Genomic DNA, 27443 nt, shown 5'->3' with positions numbered 1-27443 from the left:
TGGTAAAAAATATAAAAGCAGATTTTAAACACATTAGAGAATATTGCATATATTGAGAAAGCAAATTTACGGATCTTTGGCTCATGAATATTAATGAAGTCACGAAGCTTCAAGAAGATTACGTAGAACGTCAATGATTAATTAACATTCATAACTTTGTCGGATCCGTAGAGATGGTACTGGACAGTAGCAGCCTACTCTTTATTCATCTGGAAACTCTCGCGGAAGACTCAGATTCGATTTCGGCCCTCGATCCAATTCCTCCCTTCTCTTCTTTGCAATTTCTTGTCTAATCTCTACTGTATTTGTAAATAAATTATATTCGTTATAGTCAAGCCTAGGCCATAGTAGAGTTGGTGTTAGATAAGCGCCCTCTAGTGGCTAAGCCTCGGTATTCAGATTTGCGCATGCGCAGTGGAAACTCAAACGGTGTGTGTAATGGCTGCCTGATGGAGTAAGTGAATTTAGATGCTTCTTCTCTTCTGCTTGTAATTTGACCGTAGCAAACGGAGAACGCCTAACAAGACGTCTGAGCTAAAATGGTTTATATTCACCCACGGGCGCAGCCCAAGACGAAATCTAATCGCGTGAAGTGATTAAACAACATGTAAGTCTATTTATATCATAATTATCGTAGCATTTGTAACCTTACGGGGATAACGGACACAGTTCTGTAATGCTGTTAGCTGAGCAGATAATAATTATTAAATGCTACATACTAAACTCATTTGTTACCTCAAAAAACGATACTCGCTAATGTTTTAAGACCTCTGAATCGGTTATATATAAAGTTGAACGAATCACTAGCATTAAGAATATATCCTTTAGTTAGCGCAAACTCGCTACAGCCAATGAAAGTCATTCATTATTGTTCAAGTTACGTTTAAACACGTACTCTGTCGTATTATCATAGTAATATTTCGTTTATATAAGGTTTGTCTATGCAGTGTTTGGGCAGCTTTTTGTTTTTTTATTTTTTGAACTGTGTGACTGTTGATGTGTCGGGGTTACTAGAGTTCAAACACGTTTAACAGGCCAGGCGTAACTATAACTAGTCCATGTGAGTTTAAAGATAAGAAATCCAACACTATTTTCTCTTTACAGCACAATTATTTTACTATCTTGTTGACTAAAGCAGCGTGTTATGTAAATAGTGGATTTTCCGTCCTGTGGTAATAAGAGAAGTAGGCTAGGTGTGTCGTTCCTTCCTCCTACTAAAAGTACCTTGTATTGCCATGGTTTTGTAAAGAACTATGGTATTATGATTGTTGAAAACGGTTTTTGTTGCTTATTATTTTATTTATTTTTGAAACAGTGATACATTTTCAGGATTCTTTTATGAATTGAAATTTCATATTTCAATTTGAAAAATAAATCTTTTGTAAAATTTATAAATGGCTTTGTTTTTTGATCATTTTAAAACGCCCTTTCTAAATAAAAGTATTAATTTATATCTATTTCTCTCTCTCTCTCTCTCTCTCTCTCTCTCTCTAACCCACACTTTCAAATGGTAGTTTATCACAGTTTCCTCAAAAACATTAAGCAGCACACCTGTTTTCAGCATTGACAATAGAAAGAAATCTTTCTTGAGCATCAAATCCGCATATTATAATGATTTCTGAAGGATCATGTGACACTAAAGACTGGGGTAATGATGCTGAAAATTCAGCTTTGACATCACAGGAATAAATTACATTTTAAAAGATATTAAAATAGTAAACAGTTCTTTTACATGGTAATAAACTTTCCCAATATTAATGTTGACTGTATTTTTTAGCAAATAAATACAGCCTTGGTGTGCACAAGAGATTTTTTTTTTTTTTAAATCTAATTTATTTGATCAAACGCAGGTTTATGAACGTTTAGCTTTATATTTCAATCTGAAATTCTTTATATGCATATCTTCTTGACTGAGTTGCCTTCGTGATTAATGTCTTTAAAGCTATGTTTCTCTCTCAGTTGAAATTGAGGCCTGTTTTGTGCCCTGCTGGTCATGGCAATGAAGACCCGTGTGGAAGCGGTTCTGAACGTGGGTCTGCGGATCCCCAGCATCATGCTGCTAGAGGTCCTGTACCGATGGGACGTCAGCTCCTTCTTCCAGAAGATCCAGAGAAGCAGTCTCAACAATAACCCCCTCTTCCAGTACAAATATATAGCCCTGTACCTGCATTATGTCGGTATGTACAAACACAACAAGCAACCTCTCCCTGTCTATACATCAAACACTGAATGACATTGAACTGGAAATGCTGTTTGCAAGAACTTCAAGACCTTATAGGCTACATTCACACTGTAAATTTTTGGGATTGACAACCACATTTACTTACTGGTGTGGTTCTCAAAATGTCCCGTTCACACAGCAGCTTACAATAGCATCTCGAATACTGAACGTGCAACGGGAGTCAAGCACGTTTTTTCTTATCAGTAAACCAAAGCGACAACTATCAAAGATGGGGAAACCTGAAAACACGCGGTAGACACGCATTTGTGACTCTTTATATTAAGGTAGTAGCCTAGTGAGAACAGGGTGTTGGGGTAATCACTTTTTTTTCTCTTTTTCATCAAACCGCAGTTTTTGCAAGTTCCCGCAGTTTCATTGCATACAATTGCACAAATATCCCGCATATTCCATCGCATTTAAGAAAACGTGCCGCATAATCAAGGATTTTTGCCCGCAACGATCACAAAAAAACTCTGCATTTTTCTGGAAATGACTGAATAACTGAACTGTGTGTGAACGTAGCCATATTAAAGACTCAAATACAGGACTGACACAGGACTCTTAATTATGCGAGGGAAAACATGAATGATGGCTCGAATGGTTCTGCCTCTTGAGGATAATGTTTTTACTATTCTAATTTGGGAATTTTACCTGGTATGTGATCAAATGGGCAACCCAGCACAAGATCTGTCACATCTAGAGTTGGTGTGTGGGCAACCCATTATACCAATGCAGCAAAACCCTGGCGAGTTCCACGTGTCTTTTCCTCATAAAATGTAAAAATGCAATTTTAAAGGATAGCTTCATGGCTAGTTTTCCGTTTGTGGTAGTAATACTTATGTTCCACACACATTAATGTCGTGTGTGTGTGTGGGCGCGCTTGTTTTCTTGGCTCTCTGTTGAGGAAAAGCAGAGTGCTAGTGCAGTGTTTGTACTCTGGCTGGAGTCCTCTTGTAATGGGCCAGTGGAAACACAGAGTCAGGAGTTGGGAAGATTTTTTATGATGGGAACGGTATTGGTTGTTAGTTATTCAAGCAGAAATTAAACTATCGAACTGCAAGCTGTAATTAAGCTCCTCATGATGCCTGTTTTGTTTGTGTCATAGAAAATGAGGAAAGAGAGAAAAGTGGTGGAAACACAAATTACATTACGTTTTTTTTTCTTACTCTTTATAGATGGAATAAAGATTGAAGCTATGCAGTAATGTTGTCAAAATACTGTAATTCACAAATCACAATACATTTTACCTCAGTAAAATTGGCGGAGTATTTAAGGCATCAAATTTAAAAGGTTTTGGGGGGCATGAGGGGCATGAGGGGCATTTTGTAATATAATATAGGCTATATACAATATAATGTAAAATTATATTTATAATTATATCAATTGTAATACACCCGCACTGCAAAATAAAAAAAATGTTTATTTCAGAAGTACATCATATAATTTACACTACAGTGCTAAAATTACAATAATTGTCATAATTTCTTCTCTCTCAAGAGTTAAACCTTTGAGCTTTTGTGTTAATGGTAAACATCAGGGAGACCTTTAGGTTTCTATGACAACAGGTTTACAAATGCTTTTAATTACAAATACAGTGTATTTTTGTATTGTTTCACACGCTCATGTTGAGAACAACAATAATATTCACATGTATGGGTGAAAGTTGGCGTCTCAGTCTGATTAAAAATAAGGCTCCGCCGAAACAGATGTTGCAGGGACACAAAGATAATGGTGTCCTAAGCAAAGTTTCTTACAGCGCTTTGTGTTTCTGTTCTTAAAACAGTCTCACTTGACGAAACTTAAAGGCAGTTTTCTCATGCATGCATCTTTAAATTAAATAGTGTGTGATCATGTGTATCGGTCACCCTGATCTGTAAACTTTTGGCATCATCAATAAAAACTAAATCTGGATCGGTCCTCCACTTCTTGTTAGTTAGCTAGAAAAATAATTCTGGAGAGCAGCATTTTGCATTATCAAATAGTGTATTCATTATATTTTTACCTATTAAATCTGTCTTGAAAACAAGTTATGAAAGCCATCGCTTAAATGGTTTAATTTCAACAACGCAAGTTTCATGAATTGAGTAAATGAACAGAAACATTGTACGCTCGATCATGTGTTGTAGCAGGCGTCATGTCCAGCAGCAGTTTCATCTATAATGTAATGAATGAATTGTTGAACGCTTAATAGTTTATTCTGGTGTCTGATTTTATCCAGCTGCCTGTTGACTTTGCATTGCAAATACAGTTTTGACTACTACATTTATCCAGAACCCTATCTCTGAGTGTGCAAACTGCTAAAAAAATATCCAGTGACAATGATGTGAATTCCTTTAAGAAGTAATACTCTAATTAAAAATAAATGTCACTTATTTTCTTAGCTGCCTGGAAGTAAAGGGGCATGCATTGAGTTTATTGAGCTTATGTCAAAGGCCTGCCCTGTGTTCGTTTATTGTTCTTCAGTATTGTTAGTTAAGTGGAAACCTTAAAGGTTTTTCACACTGAAAGTGATTTGCAGCGTCAAATGAGATCGTGCATTTTAACGTGACTAGCATCGACATGATGCCACACTTCCACCACCTGATACTGAATGTTTGCTTAAAACCAACAACAGAGTGTCTCCGTGACCTCCAGCTAAAAACGCTGTCAGTGTGATCCAGTTCTACAGATAACACATATGGCTTGAACAGTTGCACACATCTCTACCACACCTTTCTCTCCTCAATGTCCCTCTCTTTGCGTGACCTGTGTTGGACACTCGATCCAGCCGAGCCGGTTTCAGGGATGCTGATTTGTGCCTCGTAGACTCGACACACAAGACGTAACACTAAATAACCGCAGAAACTAAAGAGGCGTGCATTCATCCTTTAGCAAATATTGCCATGTTTTGTCTTTTAAACCTATTGTGAAGTATTTAGTGTAGAGTATTTATTTTTTATTTTATGCAAATGTTTTTTATTTTTTTTATTTACCGGTATGTGTAATATTTTAACACGAACAGTTTTACTATAACATTTCATTATCATAGTAATCATAACATTTTCTTGTAGGGTTTTGGTTAGAGTGATTTATAATTGGCTACCCAAAAATGGGGAATTGCTATGCTTATTTTTTCAATTGCTAATTCATACCCAAGTAAACAATTGCATAATCATTCTGTGGTAGGTGAAGTCAATATAGAGAGAACAGCTGCTTCCAACACACACACACACACACACACCTATAAACTAATGTCGCAGAGCTAGACTAGCATTCTCACACTGCACTTTCTGGAATGATTTAAGCATCAGCAAATGCTTCATAGATGATCCCTTGCAAGCTAGATGCTCTCGCAGCTGTCCAATGCAGTATATTAGATTTCACCCTGTCTGAATCCGCTGGATTCTCTCCGCATACTTGGTGCAGCGGACATAAACAACCACAAGAAGGACAATTGACCCTTCGCAAAGACCCGCCCCCCTTAGTTACTGTCACTATGTCCGACAAGCTATGCCGCTCTCCATGTTCTCACGCAATGAAAAATACATTGCGGATCAGAGAGGAGACTGACAATACGCTGACAGACAGGACAGACCAGGTTACTTTTGATATTAAACATATTAAGCAAAGTCTCACCTTTCAAATTTGGTCATTTTTAAAAATAAATTTAAACAATAAATACCGTTTTGTGGCTCTTTAATGTGTCGTGACAGATCGCTGTAGAGCCTCAGTTAAAGCTGCTCGTGAACCGATCATCTCTTCCTTCTAGTTCATTTATAGCATCAAATGAACATAAGGAATGTTGTTTTAATCGTGGAAAGTATATTAAGTTTTGAAGTTCAAATCCTCCCATGTTAATACTAACTCTCCTGACTGCTTTGTCGGACAAAATGGCGGATGACGAAGTATGATTGGTCAGATCACCTGTCAATCAAGCTCCCTATGAAGGGTCAATTGTTTGCTAGCCAGACACAAATGAGGTTTTGCTTTATGGTAGAATCTTTCCCAGGGCTGTTCATTCAGTTCAGATATTTGCAGAAGGAAAGCTGTTCCGGTGGCCAGCCCTGGAGATGAGTTGTCGTGGTGTTTGATGTAACTTCCTGTTGGCCTGAACAGTCTTTTAGGTTTAGTGTGGCTTACAGATACTGCTGACACTGTTAAACAGGGAGGGTTGAAGACATTACTACTGCAATAAAGATCTCACCACCACCGGTGTCATCGACCCATTACTTGACCCTAATGTTTATTCTGGTTTATAGCTATAGGCTTTTTTTTTCTGTGAGTTGAACACTGCTGTTTAATCCCATGGGATTTAAATGAAATCAATACTTTTTCTTTTGCTGTAACAGTATTGTTAAGCATTTTCAGTCAGCATTGTAAGTAAAAACCAGAGCTGTATCCCACTGTTTTATGTATTGTTTCATAATCACCAGCGTTAGCAAGTTAATTTGATTAATATCTCATAACACAGATGTAGTCTTGTATTGTAATATAGCAAATGCTCACATTGAACAATTTCAAAAATGTAAACTTTTACAAAATGTAAGGTCATACAACTGTCCTAATATAATTAAGAAGCCAAAAAACATTTTAAAGAATGAAAAAGAAAATCTTTAGTAGTTTGGCATGATCCTTTAGTATTAAGATAAGATATTAAGAAGTTGGGAAGTTTTGTTAAATTATTTGTTTTTCATCTACCAAATCAAAGTCATGTGGTGAGACCAACATGCAGCGGGAAAACGAGACAATAAGAACTGATGTCTCTTAAAATATCAGATCATTTGACTTCAAGGCGAGATTAGTTTAGGTTGTGTCGTGGTGCAAATTCACAAAACAATGCTATTTATCCTATTTGTAAAAAATAAATAAAGGTAATAGTTAGTAAAAATAAAGGTAAAAGTGTTTAAAACTTTTGAGAATGAGGGAGAATGCGTGCACTCGCATGTATTTAATGTGTAAGGAAAATGTTAATACTTTTTTACATGATAGTCACACAACATTTTAGTCATTAAAGGCACAAGATTGTAAGATTTTTAGATTAAAATATCCAAATACCTCTAGAACAATTTTGTTGACTTGTGTACTTGCATTATCCCAAACGTTTCCAACAATGCTTAAAGTCAGATAAATCAGCAGGTTTAACCAGAACATGGACCACGTCATTGCGTCACCTGTCAGACATCATATTTTCAATTGCATGTCATTTAGCAACACGTCATCCAGTTTTTATTTTTTTTATTCTAATCTCGATCTAGATTACTGCAGTGTGCAATAAGTGTCTCATATTAGCCACTGAGTGAATGCAAAGAGTAACGTTATAACAAATTTCAACACTCAAATGTATTTAGTATGATTGCTTTAACCATGATGTAAAACAGCGATGCGTCACCCCACATACGCAGTGAAAAGAGCGGAAGTGGCCGACTGCAGCATAAGCATAACAAGCATAACTCGAGACTGGTGTGTATCGCAGGTATTTCACATTAGCATTCGCTCCAGGGCTCTCAGGCCGCCCTGCTTCATACCACAGTAACGTTAGTAAATCTTGATTACATTCGCTCATCCATGAACATGATTTCATAAATCCTGTCAGATTCCTTTCAATCGGCTGTGGAGGTGAAGACGACAACTCCCATGAATCCACTCTCATTCACGTCCTCAAGCTAGGCTATGCCTTTGTTTTGAATTAGCGACCTCTAGCGGCGAAAATAACATTTTGTGCCTTTAAATAAACCCTTTTTTTAAAATGTTAAAGTTTTGCAAAACCAACATGAGTACAAAGTAGAGCCCGACAGATATTAGGCATTTTCCTAACTATCGGCATTTATAATGGCCGATAAATGAATATTTTTAAAAATGCGGGTGCAGTGATTCATGTAAGGGTGGCGCTGCCAATAAAGCACCTAAAAGCTGTGACAAAGAACTGGCAAAAGTTATGATTGTAAATACATCAAATATTGCAAAGAGACATTTTAATTGTTTATTAATAAACAAGTGTTTTAAGTCAGTGTCGCTGCAAAGTTGACGACGCTGACTCGCGATCTTCAGTGAACACGCCAGAGAGAAATGCACATTTCATACGGATTACAGCAGAGAGCAGTCTGTCTTTCGCTTTGAATTGTTCTGTTCAAAAGTAGACATTTCAATATAGATATATTTCTCAGGTCTATACGTTGAGTTTCGGTTCATTTATGAGACATGTTGCAGTTCACGCACCGGCGCCTGCGTGTCGAGATTAGGCTATCTATTGTCCGCTATATTTACTTCTTATTTATTAAATCCAGGCAATTCGTTGATGAAACATTGAATAAAATTAAGATACAATTAATACAAAACGAAATTCACTTTAATGAAAGGCTTTATGCTTTCTGTCTGAGGTCTCTGTGAAAGTTTTAAAGCACTTTAATGCGGCTTTCAGAGCTTGTCACGTCCGTAACATTGTTTTTTCCTCTTAAATGCGAACACAAAAAATAAAATAAAATGAATATTTTATGTTCTGTTGAGAGCCAACCATTCTTCATCCGGTGGGTAGTAGCCTATTACTTTTGATTTGCGCAGTGCAATTCACAGAATTGATTTCTCTGCTACCAGCCTCTGTCACGTATTGTGTGAGCTTGTGACTATTGCAAGCGCGCAGCTGAGAAGTCCTGCTTATATTATCTGCTATATTTACTTATTTATTAAATCCAGGCAATTGGTTGATGAAACATTGATTAAAATGCGTTGCACGAGCAACAAATCTCCAACAGTAAAGTGATGCCCTATTCTGCTTTGTAACAGGTCGCGGGTAAACAGCTGTTGCGACGCGTGCGATAACGGCCGCGTCCGGTGAACACAGTGTTAAAGCTCATTCTGCCTATAACGCTACATTACAACATCAAGCAATATTACAATCATTTACATAATTATAACACTTTGTTTCACGTTTAGTACATTTTGCTTACTGCTTATTTAAAAAAGTATAAAAGTACTGTACATACAGGTCTTTCTAAAAAAATTTGCATATTGTGATAGTTCATTATTTTCCATAATGTAATGATAAAAATTTAACTTTCATATATTTTAGAATCATTGCACACCAAATGAAATATTACAGGTCCTTTTATTGTTTTAATACGGATGATTTTGGTATACAGCTCATGAAAACCCAAAATTCCAATCTCAAAAAATTAGCATATAATGAAAAGGGTCTCTAAACGACCTATTTACCTAATCATCAACTAATTAACTCTAAACACCTGCAAAAGATTCCTGAGGCTTTTAAAAACTCCCAGCCTGTTTCATTACTCAAAACCACAATCATGGGTAAGACTGCCGACCTGACTGCTGTCCAGAAGGCCATCATTAGCCATGTTTCCATCCTCTTGTCAACCGAATTATCTGAAGTTCGGTAAAAAAACTCATGCGAATAAAGCTGGTGAAAGTGTGTTTCCATCCAACGGCTTTAAAGCGAATAAAAACCTGTACGTAATGACGTCACATGCTGTTTTGCGATCAAATTGGTATATCGAATTGATTTGAGACATTTTAAGGTGTTTCCATTCATTTTCGCACTGAATCGAACAACATTCAAGCAAACTTTTGCGAACAAAGTTTTGCTAGACAAAACGGAGCCTAATAGTGCTTATGTGCCAGCTGATAGCGACATATGTAAGGGAAAATGTATATGCCAGGCGGTTGTTAGCCTGAAGGGGTTGTATTCGCTAACAACCGCCTCGCTATACATTATCCTGCTTATTACATGGCTACCTACCAAATAAATCAATAATTTGACACAAAATATTAACTTAAAAAGGAGTTTATTGATTTAAAACGAGTAGTGCTTCTGCTAAAGAAAATAGTCTGTTCCGTCTCTGAACTGCGTCCATGGCAACGGTGTGTTATACTTAGCAGCTCCGCAGTCTGTTAACAAGAAATAACACACCGCATTCTACATTAGAATTCAACCAAGCCACGTAATAACAAGCAAACCTAACATAAGAAAACAACGACTCTATAAACATATTGCTATGATGATGCAGATGCACGTAAATGCCCGACGACAACGGAGGCAGCCTGTGGTGTGGGAACGACAGCGCTCCATCAGTTCTGGGAGATCGTGGTTCAGAGACACTTCACGGAAACCCTTTGGTTGAAGCATTTTTTTGCTTTGTCCACTTACATCTGTCTTTGTTGACATCCGCCATGTGTGCGCAAACAGAGCGGGAATACTGGCCGGAAATGAACTCGTCTTCTTCTATGTTTTGTGGCGTGTTGCAACCATAAAAGGGCCTAAAACTTAATCGCAATTCATTATTTATTCGGCAAATAACGTTTCCATCAGCTTTTATCGCATTTGCCGTATATCGATCAAGATAAAATCCGATGAGACCGAACGTATTTCATTTGAGTCGATATTCATGAAATTTAATCGTATTTTACTGTTTCCATAAGGCATTTTTCATTCGATATCACTTAATTCGGATAAAAAGGTGTGGATGGAAACATGGCTAGTGACACCCTCAAGCAAGAGGGTAAGACACAGAAAGAAATTTTTGAACAAATAGGCTGTTCCCAGAGTGCTGTATCAAGGCACCTCAGTGGGAAGTCTGTGGGAAGGAAAAAGTGTGGCAAAAAACGCTGCACAACGAGAAGAGGTGACCGGACCCTGAGGAAGATTGTGGAGAAGGACCGATTCCAGACCTTGGGGGACCTGCGGAAGCAGTGGACTGAGTCTGGAGTAGAAACATCCAGAGCCACCGTGCACAGGCGTGTGCAGGAAATGGGCTACAGGTGCCGCATTCCCCAGGTCAAGCCACTTTTGAACCAGAAACAGCGGCAGAAGCGCCTGACCTGGGCTACAGAGAAGCAGCACTGGACTGTTGCTCAGTGGTCCAAAGTACTTTTTTTCAGATGAAAGCAAATTTTGCATGTCATTCGGAAATCAAGGTGCCAGAGTCTGGAGGAAGACTAGGGAGAAGGAAATGCCAAAATGCCTGAAGTCCAGTGTCAAGTACCCACAGTCAGTGATGGTCTGGGGTGCCATGTCAGCTGCTGGTGTTGGTCCACTGTGTTTTATCAAGGGCAGGGACAATGCAGCTAGCTATCAGGAGATTTTGGAGCACTTCATGCTTCCATCTGCTGTAAAGCTTTATGGAGATGAAGATTTCATTTTTCAGCACGACCTGGCACCTGCTCGCAGTGCCAAAACCACTGGTAAATGGTTTACTGACCATGGTATTACTGTGCTCAATTGGCCTGCCAACTCTCCTGACCTGAACCCCATAGAGAATCTGTGGGATATTGTGAAGAGAAAGTTGAGAGACGCAAGACCCAACACTCTGGATGAGCTTAAGGCCGCTATCGAAGCATCCTGAGCCTCCATAACACCTCAGCAGTGCCACAGGCTGATTGCCTCCATGCCACGCCGCGTTGAAACAGTCATTTCTGCAAAAGGATTCCCGACCAAGTATTGAGTGCATAACTGAACATAATTATTTGAAGGTTGACTTTTTTGTATTAAAAACACTTATTTTATTGGTCGGTTGAAATATGCTAATTTTTTGAGATAGGAATTTTGGGTTTTCATGAGCTGTATGCCAAAATCATCAGTATTAAAACAATAAAAGACCTGAAATATTTCAGTTGGTGTGCAATGAATCTAAAATATATGAAAGTTTAATTTTTATCATTACATTATGGAAAATCATGAACTTTATCAGAATATGCAAAATATTTGAGAAGGACCTGTAGTATTTAAAAACGTTTTCATTATGATATTATTCATTTTACTTTAGTAAAAAGATCTGAGTTATTCCTCCACTGGTAGAGATTAGAGGAATTAAGACAAAAAAAAGAGGAGATAATAAGGTTTTGTCAGTGACACTTTTGATATATTTATTGATAAAAGTTATGTTTTATATAACGTGACTAAATTAAAAGACAAAGTCGTTAGTGAAGATTATGCAACAGTATTTAGAATATAGTATAACATGCAATGCAAACTAATTTGGTTACAGCTCAAATGTATCATTCTCATTCTATCATTCCCCCTGCCTCCATTACATATGTGTCACACAAGTGTTTGATCACCACATTTGAGTGATCATTGCAAAACGTCCACACTTTTGACTGGTACTGTACTATAATACACATACATAATGTTGCTATTGTATTATAATATACACATAAATAATATCGGCCGATATATCGGTATCGGCCCCCAAAAATCCATATCGGTCGGGCTCTAGAACAAAGAGCGTGTTTCTAACTTGTCATGTGCTATTTATATATGCTATTTCTTCTTCTTTTTTGTTGCATTTTTAAAGATTTTTTTCTTTATTGTGGATGCTCTTATTTACCATTGACTAATGGATAATTTAAAATCAAACTAACTAACTTTATTTTTGCATTTTATTTAAGGAAAAATGTCAGAAGCACTTTTTTTAAATTTATTTTACAAATACATATCTTTGTATCATTATTCGTGTCAGTAATTGAGACTCTCTTTTGTTCAGGTTACATCCTCAGCCTGGTGTTGCTGACTTTACCCCGACAGCACCTGGTGCAGCTCTACCTCTATGTGCTCACAGCTCTTCTGCTCTTCGCTGGACACCAGCTTTCTAGGTGTGTGTTCACAGCAATCTTCTCCATACTAACACAAGATGTGCAGAGGAGATGACACATTGCTTTTGAAATGCGCCCCATGTTGACAGTTCAAGTACACACACTCACTTTAAATTTACTTGCAATGTCACTTAGAACCAGTAAAACAGACTTTGACATTAATGCAACTGTTTAGTACTTCTCATGATGACTGGTGTTCCTACAGGGATTACGTACGCGGAGAGCTGGAATCCAGTTTCGAAGGTCCCCTCTACTTGGAGCCCCTGTCTATGAACCGCTTTACCACAGCACTCATCGGTACATCCCTTCAACTCCGAAACAACTCCATATTGTTCTCTTCTTCACTGCTGTGTTTGTTCCTGAAGCGTTATTAGGGACGAGTACAACTAGTGTTGTATTACTGAACTTCGGTTCCCACCCCTGCTGTAAAAGAGACCTGACTGCTGAACTATAGCACAGTCTAAAAGAGAAGAAACCAGATCTCAATGTGCTCAATTTACTAATGAATAGAGGCCCTGTGAAATGCTTCCAGTTTTACTAATGAGGGATTTAGGAAATGGAATGGCATGCAACCAAACCTTTCCACGAAAAACTGCCTTAATTACACTTCTAAGTGATTTAACTGCTTTAAAGAAAGAGAAACTTCATTTCAAGATGGTAAAACCCAATACAATGTTGCCAAATCAGCTTCTATTAACATGGGTTCTAGAGGAGGCATATACAGATATCAGTTTAAAAGATAAGCTAAAACTGGAGCAGCACACAGAACAGAAATAGTCAAATGAGTTTCAGTTCTTCATCTGGGAATGTTTTTCATACTTCTAGGAAGTAATAGATGTCACAAAGACAGTACTTTTGTATCGATGCAGGAGCTACAGCAAAACAAACAGTTCTGCAGGGTTCCTGGAAATTACTACTGAAAATTCCCTGAAAACCTTGAAATATAAGTGAATTTAAAATTGTGATTTGTAGGCTTGGGAAATTGGACTTTCTGTAATGGAATTAAATGGATTAGGAAGCTAAAATAGATTATATGTTTTAAAATGTTTTATCAGTAGGAATTTCTCTTTGCAAGCACTACGATTTTCTATACAATTGAAAAAAATCCTGGAAAAGTCACAAATATTCTATAAATGTAAAATTTGTAGTTATGCCAAGCTCTGAAGTATTTTACCGGGCAGAAATGAGTTGTAAATTATTATTTTGTTATATAATGTTTGGTCGAGACAGAAATAGTCACAAACATAATGGAAAGTCACAGAAATGTATTTAATAGATTTTCTTCTGAAATGCTTATGAAATATTCTAAAGTAGTTTTTAAGCTGTAAAATATTACGGGTTGAAAGGATTGCAGAAAATACTTTTTCAAAAATCCTGGGAAAAGTCTTGTTGAAAAGATTGGGAGCAGAAGTCATGTTTATACAGATATTTACTTCTGTAAGAAGTATCCAAATATTAATTAAAAAAAATCTGTATTCCATAGAATAGTTTAGCACAGTTCACAAACAGCTGCACTGCAGGGTAGTTTCCACATTTCACTTGAAATGAAGCACAATTCGAATGAAAAATCTTCATAGACAAAACCTGTAATCTTTGCTGGCCCTGCTAAATGAAGATCAGAGATAAAACAACTATTGGCTTTGGCCCTTATGATTAGTCATGTGACACGTCATGTCAGTGGCACCACTGTACACAGAGCACACATATTACTCCCCTCTGGCAACAACATCGCAAGAGAAACTCTTGGTAACGTCATTTGTAAATCAAGTCTATTGTGTGACCTGACTGCGTTACAGTGACTATTTGCGATGCAGCAAAGTAGCACAAAAAGATTCATGCAAAGCAAATTGAGTCTTTTATTTGCCATGTCAACACAGCAAAGCTAATTACATTGGAGGGACATTGAAAGCAGCATTTTAAGGGAAGCATTGAGGTGTGTTAGTGTGATTTTTCTCTGTACGTTTGTGTTTGTTCAGTAAGACTATCCTCTCCCTCAGGTCAGGTTGTGGTGTGTACGCTGTGTTCCTGCGTCATGCAGACCAAACAGATCTGGCTTTTTTCTGCACACCTTCTCCCCCTAATGGCCAGACTGTGCCTCGTGCCCCTGGAGACCATCGTCTTCATCAACCGCTTTGCTATGATCTTCACCGGTCTGGAGGTGCTCTACTTCATCGCCTCCAACCTGCTGGTGCCCTACAATCTGGCCAAAACTGCCTACAGAGAGCTGGTACAGGTACGACTGTGCAGGATTTTTCTCATGTGGTCATATACTGTATTAAGAAACCGCATGCGATTGAGAAAAAGGATTGTGTTCAAAACTTTGACAATAATTGTGCAGGTGAAAATCATTTTGTCAAATCAAATTTGTATATAAATATTATATAACGTATACAATAGCGTTCAACTGATGATTTTATTTATTTTTTTGGTTGAAAAAAAGTTAAGTTATGCTTACCAAAGCTGCATTTTGATCATAAATGCTGAAAAAAAAACTAATATTGTAAAATATTACAATTTCAAGTAAAAATCTTGAAAAACCTGGAAATTCTGAAAAAATAAGGAACCATTTTCCAGTCCTGGAAAACATGGAAAATGAGAAAACATCAGTTGTCCTGGAAAATTCTTTCTTTGTTAAAAAATGGTCTTGTTCATTGAACAAACAGTTTACAATTAGTCCAAAACGCTATTAGCAGAAAGGCATATGTTCTGAACCGCTGAGTTTTGACCCGTGAGAGAAGTATTCTGAATTACGCTTGTAACGTAGTGATGCTTTTTTGTGTGTGCGGTTCGCACTTGCAGGAGCTAAGAATTAAGTGATTGAATGTTTGCAGCGAATGTACGTACCTAAACTTATTTATTCTTGCAAACTAATAATTTTGATATAGCGCATGTAAGGGCTCGGCACGGCAAACTACAGCATATGCATGACTGCATTAACCCAGGACAGGGTAGCATACCAATATGTGAAGTCTTATTATTCATGTTATTCACTTATGTTTCATGTTGAATGTTGAGACTTCTTGCATCCCCATGACAAATTGTTTTCCTTTCACGTAGTCCCACTAGTTTTTAGTTCTGAACGATATTGGAAGTCAAAATGAGTCGCTGATTCATTCACTCCTTGCACAGACTAGTGAAGGAAACATGAGGCTCAGTCCTGTTTGAAATTAGGGGTGTGCTTTATGCATCGTCTATGGTACTATAATGGTAGGTTACTTATATAAACTTAATAAAAGCATGATTACAAATGTGATATTGATTTTCTGCAACAGTTTACTAAAAAAGTAACTTAGATTTTAGGCCAGAGCAGAATGTTTCTTAGCAACACACAGTGGGGTTTCGTTTCTGAATGAATCTACGCTTTTAAACAAATCGTTTGAGAAAGTGATTTAATGACCCGTTCGTACATGCCTTCATTTGCTTGCTTCGTAAATTAATAAACGGTTCGAATGAATCATTCAAACCGCCGTCGTATTTCTCACACACACGCAAAGAGAGAGAGAGCGAGAGTCTTACATACCATCGATGCAAAATCATTACATTACAAAATCGACGCGCTACATGTAAACAATATTCTTGTTTGTGTATTTCTGTCAAAATAAAGGAGTTCATCTGAAATTATTCAGCTTTTGATTCTGAAGATATGCCGGCTTCTCTGGTAGGGGGCGGAACTAATGCGCACACTGCAATCTCATTGGATGGCACTCATCCTGGTTTTAATTTCAGCAAATCAGAGCGAACGCTGAAAATGTAATTAACATTCATGAACCCAGCAGCTCATGTGTTGTGTATTGTCAATATTGGTAGTAGAATTAGTAGTAGGATTATTATCTTTTAATAATAAGTTGTTAATCTTATAATAATAATAATAATAATAATTATCTTCAACGATTCTCGCCAAGATAGCATGTATTTTGACATTATTTTGTCCTTTCAAAGGCGAGATGAAGTGAAAATGTTTTATTTGGTTAAAGATGAGCCATGGCATGAATTATTAAATTGAAATATTTTCCCAAAATGGAAGCTGTAGTTATTGGGAAAAATGTGCTGATGAAACTAGAAATGATAGGAGCTTTGCTTCAAAATACTATGAACAAATACTATTTTGAAACATTCTGAATATTAAAAATTTTAAATATATTAAACATTTTTGTTTTATGTAAACATGGAGCAAAATAAGGCGTTACAATGTAATTATGCTTTCTCAATTATGTTCATTTTTATTTGAAATGTAAATTGTTGACACATTTCATCCTCATTCAACGCTTGGTTTCCTGTGTTCTGTAGGTGGTGGAGGTGTATGGTCTGCTGGCTCTGGGCATGTCTCTGTGGAATCAGCTGGTTCTGCCTGTTCTGTTTATGTGCTTCTGGCTGGTGCTGTTCGCACTGCAGATATACACCTACTTCAGCACAAGGGACCAGCCGCCCTCCCGAGAGAGGCTGCTCTTCCTGTTCCTCACCAGGTTTGAATGCTGCACCTCTGCACCATATAGTTCACTTACTTGATTGAAACATACACTCTGTAAAGTTTCAGGAGTAACACCCTCATTTTAAAATGGGAGTTTGTCCCCTAAATGAGTGTATAGTGAACACGACTCATTCCCGAAATCATGATGATTGACACAGTGGTAACCATAGCAACGTTCTGCCATCTCACGTGTTTGGTATTCACTATATTTGACCAAATTCATATTACAGCGACAAAAGACTCGTTCTTCAAATTTAAAGGAATACTTTACCCAAAAAATGAAAGTTTTGTGATTAATTACTCACCCTCATGTCATTCCAAACCCGTAAGGCTTTTGTTCATCTTCGGAACACAAATGAAGATCTTTTTAATTAAATCTGAGGTTTCTGTCCCTCCATTGACAGCTACACAACTGACAATTCTAAAAGTTCATAAATTGTAAAATTGAGCAGTTTAGTCCAAATTTTCTGAAGAGACTTGATTTATTTATTTGATGAACAGATTGTATTTAGGCTTTTATTCACATAAACATTCATCAAATCACACATCAGTTGTGGTAAACTGAAGCTCAAGCATGTTCGCCTGACGTGCGAGAACCAATGAGGTTCATTCTGTTACGCAGCACGTTTGAGCTTCAGCAAGAACCAATGAGGTTTGTTCTCTTGCTTCAAGCAGGTTCGGTTGATTTTCTGTGTATGTTCGCTAATCAATGTTTAAATGTGAATAAAAGCCTAAATTCAATCTGTTCATTGATTAAACCGCTTAATTCACATGGTTTCGTTTTATGTTCTTTTTAATTAACTTGTGGTAGTTGTTGTGGTAGCTGTCAATGAAGGCACAGGAATCTCAGATATCATCAAAAAGATCTTCATTTATTTTCCAAAAAAGAACAAAAGAATGAATTTTGTTTATTGGCTTGTTTGAACTTGTATCATAAATCGATCAGGTTTATGGAGTTATTAATGTGGGCAGGTGCGAGTCATGATAGTCAGGTGCATACAGAAGAGCGTTGATTCTTGCATTTAATTACGTTATTAACATCTAGTTGCTCAGTTTGGTTCCGTATTTACAATTATTCTAATTCCGGTTGTCACTACCTGCATTTTTTTGAGAGTTAAAAGGATTTGTTCACTCAAAAACTTACTTTCTTCTGTTAAACACAAAATAAGATATTTTAAAGAATGTTGGTTACCAGCCAGTTGACGGTAGCCATTGGCTTTCATAGTATTTTTTTTTTTTCCTACTATGGAAGTCGATGGCTTCCCTTCAACTGTTTGAATACCAACATTCTTTAAAATATCTTTTGTGTTCAACAGAAGAAAGAAACTCATACAGGTTTGGAACAACTTGAGGGTGAACCAACCCTTTAATTTGGTTGTGAATTAACTACTGACATTAGCTACGGTGTGGAGTCACACTTGATGGGACTTTGTATTTAATCAGCAAAAACGTTACCGTCTACACATAACCCTGAATGCATTGCAACAAAGATTTGGAACGGCACCATTATCATAAACTAAACTGGATACTAGGGCAGTAGAAGACTAAAACACCATTCAGCAATATCTAGGATTATGTAAATGTTTTGTTAATGGTTGTGTGTGTTCTCTGCAGTATCGCTGAGTGCTGTAGTACTCCTTACTCACTGTTGGGGCTGGTCTTCACGGTTTCTTTTGTGGCGCTGGGCGTCCTCACTCTCTGCAAGTTCTACCTGCAGGGTTACAGAGCTTTCATGAATGACAACGCCATGCACAGGTGAGAAACATCCAACCAAATATGCTTACAATACTCCTTTTTCAAAACATGACATTTTTCCAGACATGTATATAGATTACTGTGTATCCAGTAACGCTTTCTCTTCTGGTTTTCAGAGGCATGACGGAGGGGATCACTCTGCTGATCTTGGCTGTTCAGACTGGTCTCATTGAGCTCCAGGTCATTCACAGAGCTTTCCTCCTCAGCATCATCCTCTTCATCGTGGTGGCGTCCATCCTGCAGTCCATGCTGGAGATTGCTGACCCCATAGTTTTAGCACTGGGGGCCTCCAGAGACAAGTAAGAGCCCCAACACTTCTTGCATACCACATGCCTGATCAGAATTAAGGGTGCTCCGATTGATTGGGTGCCGATCGTTTTCGGCAGATAATAGCTTTATATATAGAGCTGTTCAGATGACACAAATTTTCTCTGCACACTTTGCACAGCTAAAATTGCTTCACTACATTCACCGTTCTGGCAGTTCTATTAGGTGTCTGAAAACTTTGTAACGTAGAGCAGAGACATCGCAATGACAACAACCCTACAGCAATGACAGCAAGAAACTAGTGCTGTTTGATTTTAGTGCGTTTATTTACTTCACAGCGGTGTGCATTCATTCATCCATCCGTAAAAGCCCAAACTTAACATTCAGTCAGCCAGATAAGTGATTTTCGTGAAATTGAGCTTTGGGTTCTGTGTGCCTAAATACACAGAAATATGTCAAAATGCTCCGCTTGGTGAGTATACGTTTACGTATAGTATACGTGAGTATAACGCTGTCGGTTATATCTTAAGTAGAGATGCACTGATGTATTGGCCAATAATTGGTATCGGCCGACTGTTTAAAAAGGGTGCGGAAAAACGTGTCCAACTCAAATTGTGTGTGAAGAAAATCTCTCGTTGAATTTAGGGGAAGTTAATGCGACAATAACGCATTAACAGCTAAAGGGCTACATAAAAGCTGGCTCTATTTGACCCTATGACTCACCCGTAGTTCAAGCCAGGGTTGGCGGCTCTGCACTCTGCAGTTTTTCCCAATACTTAACATTATTTGTTGCGTGCTGGACGAGGAGCACAGCGCCAGCTAGGACTAATGTAAATGTAGATACTGACTTCACCTTATGCTGCAAGAGACATTTAGTTTTACATTCATAGTTTTACAGCTTGAATGAAGTCTAAATGTATAGGCCTAATAAACGTAGCCCTTTAATTATTCGTTTTGCTCCGTTGTGTCCTTACACTAACCTGAGTGCAAAAGGATATGCGTTTGCCAGCCGAGATTACATTCACTGTCATGTGCTGCCACCTACTGGAAGTACCAGGTCACAATACACTTACTTCAATGAAAAGGATGACTAAAAACTCAATGAAGTAGGGAAATACCCTGAATTATGGCACGAACTGCAGAATCTTTAAAGACAAAATACAGAAATCAGCATGGAGGAAGATTGCTGATGTTTTTGGATTTTCAGGTGAGATTCTTAATTCAGTTAAACGTAAGCCCTGAGGTAAAATGTCTAGTAACTGAGGACCGCAACGATTGTATTTAATACTTAATAGTACATTTTATAGTCATTACATTACATACAGTACAGACAATATCTAAATTTCATAATGTCCTTAAACATAACAATATGGTTGACTACAAACTAATAATAGAATGTGCCAGAGCCTTCCTCAGCACTTGTATACACAGTGATACGAACAACAACGATGCCCTCGCTTTTACAGTATCAATTCGAGCTCAAGTCCTCATCATTTGGAAGTGCATGCAAAGTGGATTTGCTTTCGCGGAAAGCAAGAAAAGAGCATCTTTTGACATGTCGACAACATGAACCAAACTCTTCCATGCCTCAGCAAAAACTGCAGTGTTGGAGGGCAGGTCAAAGTAGACGCTGTTCTCAAACAGCTATATAACACACTACATAATAGGAGCACTTTTAACAAGAAGAAAGTTACAAACAAAAGGGCTGGTCAACCTTTTCAGAATTGACCTAGCTTTCAAGAAAATCTTGAGACAGTATGGAAAAAAAACAGGAAATGTTAAAAGAGATATTCAGTGTAGTTCTCAATGCACGTTTTTGTTTCTTTTTTAAATTGCAGTGTGCATGTTTTTTATTCTAAAACATGTTACTTGTTTCGATTAGGGTTTTAATCGCAAAATAAAATATTCTCGAGTACTTGTATGTCTGAGGACCTGTACCTTAAGCTTTTCTTGTTTCTTCTGTTCTTACAGGAGTCTGTGGAAGCACTTCCGAGCAGTGAGCCTGTGTCTTTTCCTTCTGATATTCCCTGCTTATATGGCTTACATGATCTGCCAGTTCTTTCGCATGGACTTCTGGCTGCTAATAATCATCTCCTCCAGCATTCTGACGTCACTGCAGGTACACACACCTCACACGCACCGATATAAATAAACACTTTATCACAGCGCATAGACATTAATGCAGTCAAGTTTTGTTAGTAATTAGATTTTGATTTTTTTTCTTGAATATTTAGAACGATGAAGGAAGGGATTTAAGAATGGAAAAAGAAATGGAAATTTAAAAAAAAACTAAATAATGTATAACATACATTTATGTATTTATAGGGCTCGACATTACCACTGTGGATTTTTTGAAGAGACAAGTGAAAGAGAATTTTACTTGCCTGACCGGACAAGTAGCCTGATTAAAACTTAAGTGATAAAAATAACTTGGGAAGCATCGAAACGCCAGAATGATTCTGATTTTAGTACATTCCGTGTAAAGAGCGATTCATAATGGATAATGTGTTTCTGGTAACAAGGTTACGCTGTTGAGAGACTTTCGTAGAGAAGTCAAAACAAATGAGCAAAACAACACGCATAAGAAACTCACAAAACAAAAGGTAAAAGTCCAAAATGTTGATACTGCCCTGTAAGTAACATAGCACGACTAAAGGGAGCTGTTTTGCCGAATATTATCACGATTGCAAATGTTAAATTTGATTTTATAGTTCAAATCAACAAGTACTTAATATTAAATTACTTGTATTTTAGACACTATTGACTGTTCTTGTTCTATTTCACCAATGAAAATGTCCAAACAAAGATCCCAGCAGAAGGACTATTGCGCTTTCTTAAAACAAAACTCAGCGGTGTTTTGATACTGAATGATTCCGCGTTTTGAACAAATCAGTCGAATGAAAGATTTAATGACTAATTCATAAAGTGACTTGCTGCCAACTACTGGTGGTTTTATGTTTAAAAGTATCATTTTGTTTTTTCCTCCCAACATTTCTTATTTGTATATTCAAAAATGTATTTAAATCAATCTCATCCCCTAATTTATTGCAGTTGTAATTTTGCAGTGTACATTTATTTTGATTGGAAAGAGCCCCATAGTGCAGGGGTCTCCAACCTTTTTTCATTTGAGAGCTACTTTTTAAAAAAAGATAGTGGCCGAGAGCTACTCATGTAATACAATACTTTAATCTCTTAAATAATGTCTCATAACTCTCATATTAACAGCTATCTAAACTGTTTTGGATCTAAAAGAGTTTTTGTAGGCCCATATATGTCACCCTTAAATGTCACAGAAAAGAACAGAATCAGAGATACATTTTTTAAAGAAAATTGTACTTTGTATTTATTTGTAATTATACTGTAAAAACAAAACATAATTATAGTTTATTTTATAGTGCATCTTAACTAGAGATGAAATGGCATGGAAATTTCATTTCATGATTATAGTGACCAAAATGATCACGGTTATCACAGAATCCTGTTCAAAAAGTACTATTACTACACAATAAAATCAATTCACCAAGTTTTATGTCGAAAAACAGCAAATTACAAATATAATTAGCATTAATATGCACTTTTTGTTTACATAAACATTAAAATAACAACATTAAAAATGATGGCCAGATATTAAAGGAGTACTGGACATGTTATCTACTAGTATGTAGCCTACAAGTTCAAATAAAGTTTTGACAAAAAAGATTTATAAAAAGAAACCTTGCATATTTCAGCCTTTTAATCATTTTTATAAAAAGAATGAGTCAAAAAAGATAAATTATTGACGTTTACAATGCACATTAGCTTATCTTTTATTATTAATAGTAAAATTCGGTCCGATTTCCCGTGGATTCTGTCGTTGCTATGCAACCATGCACCGCACTCTCTACAATGACAAAGGAAGTTTTAGTAGCTAATGCATTTTTTCATCTCACTGCGCCTGACAAAAATGAGCTCGTCGCTTCAATTATGAGCTTCCTACATTTGAAATAACGAACTTGAGCGCGCAAAGACGCGATATGTGAACGGCCCCTTGACGAGTTACCTCCAATCAGGCCACGAGCTACTGGTAGCTCGCGAGCGACGTGTTGGAGACCCCTGCCATAGTGTCTTATTATTTTAATTTAATTTATTTTAAGAATTTGACATTCTAATATGGTTAAAAAAGAATTGGCCCTTACAAAGATAAAAAACAGCCCTGTGGTAATTGTCAAAAATATGCAGATTTAAGTATGGAAAAGCTAATAGAACACTGATTAAAATATTGCTTCAGAATAAATTTACGCCACCAGAAATATTTTCTTTCTTTTTTTTACTCGGGTCAAGGACAAGCACATGACAAGGCTTAATGTCGAGCCCTGAATCGCGATTGATTTGAGTTTATTTTTTATTTTTTATTGAGAACAAGCAAAATAAGCAAACTACAAGCGGGAAAACATAAATACAATAGAACAAAAATGCAAATGCCGATACAGTACCGAATTGAGTTCCTTTTTTGTGTCTTATCGCCCTTGAATGGTTTAAAAGCACTTGAATGAATGAATGAATGATTGATTGGCTGATCATAGAATATGCATACATGCAGACCATCCTCGTTCGGCCGCGCTCTCGTACATCGCCAGGGCTGGTGAGTGGAACCCAGATAGCGTGACCATATACTGCAGGGGTCGGCAACACTGGCATGCGGAGGGGTGTGAGCAAAAGCGAGAGAGGTGTATGCATTTCATTCATATAAACACACCTGCAAACTTGTCGCTTTTCGGCGACAATCAACGTTTTCTTGGCCAATTGGGTCATTTACGTGAATCGCGTAGAACCAGCCATTTTTCCTTCCGACCTAAATTTCGTTATTTAAAATGTAGCCGCGTTGCGCGTGGTAAGCGCGCTCATAATCCGCCGAAGCCACCACAACATTGCCCAACATCAAATGGCAAACGTAATGCAAGCGGAACGAAACTGCTCGTTATTATGTGGTTAACGGACCGTTTATCAGTTTGGACCAAACCAGCACGAGCCGATCTTGATCAAGCGACACTGTTACTACACAGCGCTAATAAGAGATCAAGTAAAGGAAGAATTTGAATTTGCCACAGAAGTAATAACATTGCTGCGAGATCTAGTGAGAAACATTCACATTTCTCCGTTATTAACGGATCAAACAGCACTGACGTGGAAACCAGGAAGAAACATTGTGCCATGAATTAACTATCCAGTTTCCACAGATCAGCAACATTCACCATGGATTTACTGTAGTAACACTAACTGCAACCATGGAAGTTTGGCAGGAATAGTAGGCTATAATGCCTTCAAGTAATATTACGTTGGTTTTATTTTGACATTATGAATACAATTGCTGCCCTCAAACTAATCTGAACTAAAATAAACCTTTATTTATAACTACTACAATATTGCATTTAATTTTTTCCAAGGAGCTGGTTTGTTTTATATGCTCCTAAGAATAGTCAATTATAGCTCCAGAATTGCTCAAAGTAAAACAAATATCAATCATACTTTATGATGTTAGTTTTCATTTAAAAAAAAGAATAAAAAAATGTAACTCAAGGAAATTACCAAAAACCTAAAACCTGGTAAACAGTAAATTCTAACAACATAGGGCTATTTAGATAAACAATCTGGCGATAAACAATCTGGCGAGCATGTTGTTTTAGGCTAACACACCAACAGCAAATTTCCGTTTAATAAAGCGCTCAGATTTCACTTTTCTTTTGCGCTTCAGTGTCGTCGCCCCCCCCCCCCCCCCCCCCACACACACTGTCACCTTTTTTACTCTGAGTTTGCAGGTCTGATAAAGTACCTCGCACCTGCGTACAGATCTACATTTTGAGGTTATCATTCCTCGTAACACAGATCGTTTTATTAAAGGGGACATAACACGCGCAGTTTCTGCCAATCTCATGTTAATCTTGAGTACCTATAGAGTAATGTTGCATCCTTCATATCTCCGAAGAGTCCTTAGTTTTATCAGATTTATAAAAGACAGAGTCACTTTCCTGTAGGCGTGCCGTGCATTGCTGCCGATGGCTTCCGTAACCCGAACATGCACGTTGACGGGTGCGCTCTTGTTATAATTTATTATAGTATTTATTGAATAGTTATAAATACTATTCAAGTGTGAGAAGTCAATGAAAGCGCACAGCTCTGAAAAGCCATCAAGTTACTGACCGACAGCTTACAGCTTAGTTAAACGCTGTAGATATTCAATCAAGTATATTAAGTTCTATTAAACATTCCACACACATCAAAATGACTGATGCATGCAGACCTGTTCACTTCATGTGCTTACTCTGATCGGATCGCTATCCAATGGTGAAAAGACCAGGGGTAAATGAGAGGGTAAATGCTTTTTCCGAAAGAGAGGGCTTTTTTTTTTTTGCATTGAAGGTGAAACTGGACAAAATTCATCTGGTTGTAAATGGAACAGTTTTAACAAAACGGATTGCTATCCAATGAGTAAAAAAGCATGAAATGACCAGGTGTAAATGGGTTCTTCAAAGTCTTCATTTAAACCTGAAAAAAACAAGGATTTTGACACATTAAAAACTGATTTTATGAAAAATTGCGTCAGAAATGTTAAAGGTTCTGCATTATTTCTTTGGGGGCCATTATGAATATTTCAAATATTCATATGGGAGGAGAGGGGGGAGGTGACTGAGATTACCTCGGAAACTTAAAAATGGCACTTCATGACAAAGGGGTTGCCGACCCCTGATATACTGTAACGCTAGCCAAAGGAGGCCAAGAAGGGGGAAAACTGATGCTGGATAATTGTTAAATATTTTTAACATATTAAAAAGAAAGTCATTTTTTGACAGGCCTAAATTAAATAATAAATCTGTATATTAAATAATTTATAATAAAGTAAAAAGGATTCCACTCCTCTCAGGTTCTTGGCACCCTTCTGATCTACATCCTCTTCATGGTGGAGGAGTTTCGTAAGGCTCCGGTTGAGAACATGGATGAAGTCATCTACATCGTCAACGGGACCTACCGACTCCTGGAGTTCCTGGTGGCCGTGTGCGTGGTGGCCTACGGTGTTTCGGAGACCCTGTTTGGAGAATGGACTGTAATGGGCTCCACCATCATCCTGGTTCACTCCTACTATAACGTGTGGCTAAGGGCCCAGCTGGGCTGGCAGAGCTTCCTGTTGCGCAGGGATGCAGTTCACAAGATCCAGAACATGCCCACTGCTTCCACATTACAACTCCAGCAACATAATGACATCTGTTCGATCTGCTTTCAGGTAAAAGGGGTGTTAAAATGGATTTTTTTTTCTTTCTGTATTGATATTGAGCCTTTGTAGATTGGGATTGATTCTTGAACAATCACCACCATTTGAATCTGAATTGGCTCTCGCTCTCCCATTACTCATTTGTCAGCATGTTTATAATTTCTCTTCTTATTTTGGCTGCCTAGTTTTAAACATTGTTTCTTGCTTCCATCCTTAGGATATGAAGTCTGCTGTCATCACGCCTTGCAGCCACTTTTTTCATGCTGCCTGCTTAAAGAAGTGGCTTTACGTACAAGAGACATGTCCTCTGTGCCATGGGCAACTCAAAAGCCAATTACAGCCAATTAGCTCTCCAGGTGCCGCCACCCAAGACACTCCACCAGCCAATCAGAACCCAGCAGAGGTGGAGCAGGAGCAAAGTGAACCACAGATTGTGTTGGACACCGAGGATGACACCCAAGCAAAAAACTCTCCCCCAATGATAACCGCAGCCGAGCCAGAGTTTGAATTGGACTCGCTATCGGGGAGCTCCAAAGAATGTGACGTAGTGACAGATGGCAGCGCAGGCCCAGCTGGTGGTTTGGATGATGATCATGATGATGATGATGATGGTGGTTCATGCAGCACATCAGATGTCCAATCCTCTTCATGAGCAAATGACAGTGCTCAACTTATCAGCCTATTAGGTGTCGCCACACACACTTCATATTGCCAATGTTGAGGACTAGATGGTTAAGGGCATAGTTCACCCCCGAAATAAAAGTTCTGTCATCATTTAATCACACTCATGACGTAAACTCTTTTTCAGTGGAACACAAAAGGAGATATTTAGAGGATTGTTCTAGCTGCTCTTTTCCATGTAATGAACCGGAAACGAGGGCTGTTGAACTCCAAAAAAAACAACA

General features: G+C 37.7%; 1 protein-coding gene across 2 annotated transcripts; it reads left to right on the top strand.

Moving 5' to 3' along the window:
• Nucleotides 1–346: 346 nt before the first annotated feature.
• rnf145b (ring finger protein 145b) lies at nt 347–27443 on the top strand. Of its 2 annotated transcripts, none has more exons than XM_077196385.1 (11): nt 347–454; nt 1960–2177; nt 12697–12805; nt 13011–13102; nt 14803–15038; nt 17093–17268; nt 18888–19028; nt 19145–19327; nt 21267–21414; nt 26194–26550; nt 26756–27443. In XM_077196385.1, the coding sequence occupies exons 2-11, from the start codon at nt 1994–1996 to the stop codon at nt 27188–27190; spliced, it is 2061 nt and encodes a 686-aa protein (XP_077052500.1). In that variant the 5' UTR covers nt 347–454; nt 1960–1993; the 3' UTR covers nt 27191–27443. The 2 variants fall into 2 exon arrangements, with proteins under 2 accessions (XP_077052500.1, XP_077052492.1); XM_077196377.1 differs by having other exon boundaries at nt 425–607.

This window comes from Siphateles boraxobius, unplaced genomic scaffold, assembly GCF_051911475.1.
Source record: "Siphateles boraxobius isolate OS27281-9 unplaced genomic scaffold, OSU_SipBor_1 11, whole genome shotgun sequence".
In the NCBI taxonomy this organism is placed as follows: Eukaryota; Metazoa; Chordata; class Actinopteri; order Cypriniformes; family Leuciscidae; genus Siphateles; species Siphateles boraxobius.
Note: the sequence above shows the minus strand (reverse complement) of the source record. Positions and strands in the feature narration are given on the sequence as shown.

Bases quoted from the DNA above. Each gene is read 5' to 3' on its own strand.
- rnf145b (XM_077196385.1), top strand. From the start codon at position 1,994: ATGGCAATGAAGACCCGTGTGGAAGCGGTTCTGAACGTGGGTCTGCGG. The intron at 13,103-14,802 runs GTACATCCCTTC...CCTCTCCCTCAG, and splicing joins CTTTACCACAGCACTCATCG to GTCAGGTTGTGGTGTGTACG. The intron at 15,039-17,092 runs GTACGACTGTGC...TGTGTTCTGTAG, and splicing joins CCTACAGAGAGCTGGTACAG to GTGGTGGAGGTGTATGGTCT.